This window comes from Sinocyclocheilus anshuiensis, unplaced genomic scaffold (genome assembly GCF_001515605.1).
Source record: "Sinocyclocheilus anshuiensis isolate Anshui unplaced genomic scaffold, SAMN03320099.WGS_v1.1 scaffold1144, whole genome shotgun sequence".
Taxonomy (NCBI): domain Eukaryota; kingdom Metazoa; phylum Chordata; class Actinopteri; order Cypriniformes; family Cyprinidae; genus Sinocyclocheilus; species Sinocyclocheilus anshuiensis.
In genome coordinates, this window is record NW_015551101.1 from 782,614 (window position 1) to 789,478 (window position 6,865).

Genomic DNA, 6,865 nt, shown 5'->3' on the forward strand with positions numbered 1-6,865 from the left:
CACTCAACCAAGCATTCTAACCACAACCTCGCCCCTCCCCACCCCCCAACCATTTGAATTTCTGTAGGCGGGAATTCTTTGTAATGATATTCCAATGAGCCGGAAAACAAACGCTGTAGTCCAAACGAGTCGTTCATTGTAGTTCTTGAAAAGGGATTTAAAAAAAACGAAATATCTCCCTTTGGAGTGGACTTTGAGATTTGTAACTTTCTAGATCTTTTTTATGCCCAAACATACACACTACACACTGACTAAAATTAAAAAAGTGAAAAAGCATAATAGGACCCCTTTAAACACAGATATCAACGTGTGCTGTTCAGGTCTCACCTGTGCTGTGCGCGCGCGCTATCAGCACCCAGGTGATGACGTAATAAATGACTGCTCATATTCCAGCATTCGCATTGAACAAGAGTGAATGGTTTGTCCACGGTTTTTTTTTTTTTTCCCATCACTGTTGTTGTAATGTACTGGGAAGCCAGAATGTGCATCCATCAACAGAAACATACATTAGCCGAACCCTGTTTGTTTTACTTGTTATTTATAGCAAACCATATTACAGATGCGTTGTCAGATTTAAATTGAACCGCGGTCCTAGTGCGTGCCGAACCGTGTGTGGAGAACCATACGGTTACATTTTTTTCCGCGAACCATTCCACCCCTATTATATAGACAGGCGTGTGCCTATCCAAATAATGTCCAATCAACTGAATTTACCACAGGTGGACTCCAATCAAGTTGTAGAAACATCTCAAGGAAGAATGATCAGTAAATGATCAGAATGCACCTGAGCTCAATTTTGAGTGTCATGGCAAATGCTGAGAACACTTATGTATATGTGATTTTTACGTTTTTTATTTTTAATAAATGTGCAAAGATTTCAAACAAACTTCTTTCACGTTGTCTTTATGGGATATTGTTTGTAGAATTTTGAGGAAAATAATTAATTTAATCCATTTTGGAATAAGGCCGTAACATAACAAAATGTGGAAAAAGTGAAGTCCTTCTAGGACTCCCTTTGAACCCCTAATTTTTAAAAAGAATGAAAGAAACGGAAATATAACATTTGACCAGTCTGTATTGAAAGCTATTTAATTTGAAAACCCTTTGTCTAATATATTGGCAATTATTAGGAGTACCTCTTTGCTCTGTAGTGCAGTGTCAATGGCCAGGCCGGGGCCGAAGCCTGTTAGCGTTTTGACATTAGTGGAGGTTGGCAGATGCCGTCTGCACTGAGTGTAAACTGAGAAAGCCAGAGACTTCAGGTGCTGTGCGTATATATGGCGCTCCTCACTCCAGACCGGCTGCAGTAAGTACTGGCTGGGTATAATCTGGTAGAAGAAAACACAGGATGTTTAAATCCAAGCAACGTGACGTTAAGAGTCGGAAAACACGGATCAGATGGATTCTTACTTGGACATATACGGCATTCCTGATGTGAGGGGGAAGAGACTGAAGCATCTCTAGATAACAGCGAAGAAGACCCATCGTCCACACACTAGAATTGCCGCCTTGGCCTGTCTCCTCATAGCTGAACGGGTTTACGATGTAGATCACTATAGCGGGAGGATAGGTGACAGCATGGGAGTCTCCGTCAGTCGGCACCCCCACCTTCTCTCTCTCCATTGTGCTGTGAAACAGATAAATCACAGTTTAGAGATCACATCTGAGAGAATCAGTAACAAGATTGTTTGGATGTGAAAGGTGGTACCTCTCTGCAGGCTCAGACTGGACCTGAGGTTGGCTGGTGGCTGATGTGCCATCCCCCAGAGTCCCTGTACTCTGACCACCACTCGGCTGGCTGGACTGCAAGCCAAAAGGAGGCAGTGAGTTGGGCTTGGAAGACGGCATGGTACCTATGCCCTGAGAGCAGGAGGAAGGGGTGGTGGATGTGGTGGTGGTAGTGGTGTTAGTGTTGGAGGTGCTGTTGGTGGATGTGGTGGCGTTCTGAGCGGCCGTTACGGGGCTGCCAGAGCTGGAAGTTTGTGTAGAGCTGGTTGGGTTTCGCTGGGAAAGCAGTGAGCTGTCCAAAGACTGGGATGCCAGAATGGACGCTGAAGATATAAGAAATAGTATAAGATTATTGTATTTACACTGTCCGCACAACATCATAATTTGTTTGTGCACATACCCAAGTCGTGACAGCACACTTGTGCGTAGAGTTTGAGCTTGTTAAACACCTCGCTGCTGCTGTTGATGGTTTTTGGGAGCCAGTCAGTGAGAGTCTGGTCCGTGAGAGCTCTGGATCCAGTATCGCTCACCGTCACAATGCCATCAGCGTGAGACTTGGCGATGGGCCTGTGCTGACCGAGCCGACAGGACTGTCAAACAATAATAAATCATGTCAAGTCCATTTTATTTATATAGTGCTTTTCACAATACACATTGTTTCAAAGCAGCTTTACAGAAAACCATGAAATTCATGTTCATAACATCATAATATATCATCTTTATGCCTTATAGTCACATTTAGTGTATGTACGTAGATATTACTTATATATAAAACTTAAAAAGAGCTGGGCGATAATATAGTTTTGTAATTTTACAGCAAATAATCAGATAGTTGAGACTTGCAATATACCATATAATTACGTGTGCTGTACAAATGTGGAAAAAGTTAAGACAGCCAACTTCATATGAAAAACCGGACATGCGTATATTTTTTTTTAATTTTGTAATAATAATTTAATAAAGATGATTTGCAAATCACGTTGCGAGTTCATAATTTAGCACGTTCTAACCTCATATACAGCTGTCAAATCTCTGAAGAAAGTTCTGGCTCCATTAAGCAGGGCTTCGTTGTCAGGACACACCACCATGTATCCGATATCCCGCTGAGAGCTGTAGGGGTCCAACAGAAGCTTCTCCCAGTACGGCAGAGCAAAAGGAGACAGCACCACGAAGTCATACTCATTACCCACCAGTAAGGTGGGGATGGGGAGGGGCTCTGGGGATTCATCTGTGCCTGAGAGAAAAGAGTTGGGTAAATATGCCTGTATCATATATAAATGATGCAGAGGATGGTGTATGTCGAGTTATGCCTACCGTACGATCCCCTGCCAGCCATCTTGTGGAACTGCTGCCAGGTGAGGGGGCCCTGGACTCCCCAAGAGCGCACAGACCTCTTCTTCTGGATGGTGTCCTGCAGGACAGGCTGCAGTGACAGCAGCATCCTCAGCACGTCCTGGGAGAACAGCATGTTCATATCGAAAGCTGCAAGAACACAGAGAGAGGAGTGTTTTTCAAGCACCAGATCTGACTTCAAATAGATTTACTCATGAACCCATTTAGTTTGAGAAAGCAGTTTTGTTGGTTACTTGCAGAATTTGCTACAGGTCTGCATGAAATGAAAATTCACAATATCTGTTTACAGCATCTACATATCTATAACTGGATTGTTCTGGCGACACATGCTGGACTTCTCCAATCATTTCACCCTTTTCTTACAATAGCCTGCCAAGCTCATATTCTGTTCTGCCTTCATCCAATCAACAACCCATGGACTGAACCAAATCCTGCCTGGTTTGGTTGGAATGTGAAAACAACATGGACACTCTCTCTACTACAAAGATTTGTTGGATTTGTATTTTTAGAGCTTTCCGACTTGAGTTCACATGCATTTTGTCAGTCGGGAAATGATTTTTCACGTGCGGTGCCGGTGATGATGCTTTTTCCGTCAGTTTCGGAGAACAAGAGGACAAATATTTCAATCGATCGCTCAGGCATGGCACCGAAATGAGGCACCGAAATCTGCGTTCTGATTCGGTTCTAGTACATACCGGTTACATAGGTACCGGTGCCATATTGGTACCGGGTTTCGGTACCCAACCCTAGTGTGAAGCGCTTAAAACAGCAAAGAACACAAATGACTCACAGATTTGACAAACGCACTGACAAACAGCAGAAACACTATGTGCAACAATACAGTCAGAAGGCTTTCAATCTACAAATCGTCATCATTTACCATGGATTCACTGTAGTAACAAGTACACCATGGTATTGTGGCAGAAATGTGGGTTATATTCATATAGAATTTTATCATATTATTAATGTAGACATGTATTAAAGGAGTAATGGGATATAATTACTGTATTGTTTGTGATTAAGCTATAGTGTTTGTGCATTTGTACTAAATGTATTTAGACTACTGTTTTTCATACAAATACCTGGAAACCATATAGATACGTTTACCATGGTATTGAGGTTTTAACTGTGGTTATCATGATCTAAATACATGCTACTATAGAAGAACAATGGTTCATTTTAATAACACTCAAACAGTCAGAATAATTAAATTTCACCATATAAAAAAGAAGTTATTTTTACAGATGTTACTGCTTTTGACAAACAAATTTACATCTGAATACTAACTCAAGCTACTGTCAAATAATTTCTAAGAGACAAAAAAAAGTCATATTAATATTGCAGCCTGCACTGCAAACTGTGCTGAAGGTACGCATCATCAAAGTCAGGCAAACCTGTTTCATGATTTGAAACAATAGCACTCAACATGCAGAAAATAAGAAATTGTTTTTTATATTAAGCTATTTATTTTAAGGAAAAATGACTGGAAAAGTGTAAAGAATTCAAAAACGTGAAGTGTTTGTCATGTTCTGACCATAAAGAGTAGTTTAAAAGCACAATTAATGGTCTAGTTTCTACAACTTTCACTTAGGGGCAAAAATCTGCCTTTAAACTTGAAAGAAACATATTGATAATGTATTAATTTAAATAATTTTTAGCCATCTTGTGGACCCCGGCTCTTTGGTTTTGAACCACTGCTAAAAACCTTGCACTGAATGAGCAGTGTAAAAATAAAAGTAAAAGAATAAAAACAATTGATCAACAACATCACAGAGGACCTCAGATGATGCCAACCCTGAAACAACATACAGAACTACCAAATTTTGCTAAAAGTTTGATTGCATCATATAATAATTGCCGTTAATAGTGTTCATCGTCTGTTTGATTACGTCTTTAATTGATTTTTCTGTACATTTCTGCCATATGTACATTGACTGACAGTCACCACTGATAAGCTACCACTAAATATTGTAGAAACTTAATTTTCTGTAAAGTTGCTTTGCAACGATTTGTATAGTAAAAACCGCTATACAAATAAACTTGAATTGAATTAAACTTGAATTGAAGGAAGTCTCACCGTTGCGTTTGGCCCAGTGGTGTAAAGAGGAGCTCTTGACCAGTTTCTCATCGACTTTTCCTCCTGACATGTTGTCCATGAACTGTCTGCCGTGCTCCAGAGCCAAGTAGCAGTCACTGTAATAGTCCCTCTCCTCCAGGCGCATGGGGGGCTTGAGACTGGTGCTGGGATGTTCTGGCCTGATGATTGGGGAGAAGGGGTTTGTGCACAGATCCTGCAGCAGGAGGATTAGATCATCCGGGACCTGCTCTTTAAGGGCTGCCCCTCTCTGAAGGGAGGCTGTGCATACAGCCTCAAAGTGCTTCTCAGTCTCCCGTCCCGCATCTGAACCCCGCCCCATGATGTCCATCTCGTCCTCCAGAAAGAGGCCTGCCCCGTTGCCATAGCGACGATTCATGACAGCGCTAAAACCACAGGAGCAGGGGTCCATGCTTGAGTACTGCGAATCCATGTTGGGATCACTGATGTAGACGCCCACATCCGCCCCCGTAATGTCCATGTTGCAGACGCAGATGCAACAGCTGTCAAAGTTGCAGTCCTTGAAGAGGTTCATGACCGACTCGGAGAGGATGAGGGTGACGTACAGGCTGTGAGCTTCTGGGATGGAAGGCACGGTGGCCGGCTCTACTGAATTTAAAGGTCTGCAGGTGGAAGGCGTAGAGGCGGGAGAGTAGAGGTCGGAGTTCTCGTATTTCAGCGAGCCTTGGACGCTGGCAGGGCCTCTGGGGGTGCGTGGGGTCCGGGGTGTCCGTGGCGTCGGGGCAGAGATTCGAGGGGTGGCAGGGGAGGGCAGGATGCCAGCGCCGCTGTTGCTGGGAGGGGCGCTGTTAGACATAAAGGTGTTGTGTGTCTGAGGGGTGCAGCTCTGGTCCAGCTCAGCTGCACTTCCTACACTAGGGATGTTACTGTTAAAGAAAAGGAGAAAGTGTTACAAATAGTGGCTAAAATAATAAACCAACTGGCATTTATTTGGAAGATAAATAGCACAAGCGTACATTTCAAACCAAATGCGTGACAGAAAGAAGGCTGTTTAGTTGAAAAGTATAAAACAATAGATATATTATCTAAAATTATGGGGAAAACATATTTGTACACTTTTTGCTCGTCACACAGTGGAAATCTTTAGTTCAAGTGAATTTAATTCCTTTAAACACTGTTTAAAGTTTTTAAAGTGATTCACTGCCAAACTCTGTCAAGATTCAGCATAAAAGCTGCAACATATGTCTGCACTGTCTGGCCAATAGAAACAGATTAAGTAGGTGTAGTAAAGTGTTTTTTTTGGATGTGCGCAAGAAAGTAGGGGTAGGCGATATGAGCTCAAATTCATATCACAATATTTTACACTGTCCAGGCAATATCGATATTATATTGCGATATGAGAGAAAAAAAATTACAGGCAAAATATTTTAACCTTATATAACTAGAAAAAGTGAGGAATTGGACATAGACCTGAAAAGTCTTTTTTTATTGTGTCATTGTTTTTTTGCAAAAGTGCAAACGTGCAACATGAGGTAGGCCTGTATGAATTAAATTAAATTAAATATTGTGTGTTTGAGTTGGCCAGTGGTTCCCAAACTTTTTCTGCCGGGCCCCCCTTTTGTAAAGAGAAATATTTTCAAGCCTCCCCCCACCCCCTCTTTTTTTTGGAAAGTCTCTTATGCTCACCAAGGCTACATTTATTTATTAAAAATACAGTAAATACAGTAA

At 41.9% G+C, this 6,865-nt stretch overlaps 1 protein-coding gene across 1 annotated transcript in view; it reads right to left on the reverse strand.

The window, feature by feature from the left end:
* The window catches only part of LOC107662782 (mediator of RNA polymerase II transcription subunit 13-like), a 55,909-nt gene that overhangs the window by 17,814 nt on the left and 31,230 nt on the right, over nt 1–6,865 (reverse strand). The window contains exons 16-22 of the mRNA XM_016452881.1: nt 5,159–6,063; nt 3,043–3,210; nt 2,739–2,962; nt 2,129–2,318; nt 1,709–2,051; nt 1,411–1,627; nt 1,137–1,328 (exon numbers count right to left, since the gene is read on the reverse strand). Of these exons, the coding sequence (XP_016308367.1) occupies nt 1,137–1,328; nt 1,411–1,627; nt 1,709–2,051; nt 2,129–2,318; nt 2,739–2,962; nt 3,043–3,210; nt 5,159–6,063 (2,239 nt within the window). The remainder of the gene's footprint in view (nt 1–1,136; nt 1,329–1,410; nt 1,628–1,708; nt 2,052–2,128; nt 2,319–2,738; nt 2,963–3,042; nt 3,211–5,158; nt 6,064–6,865) is intronic.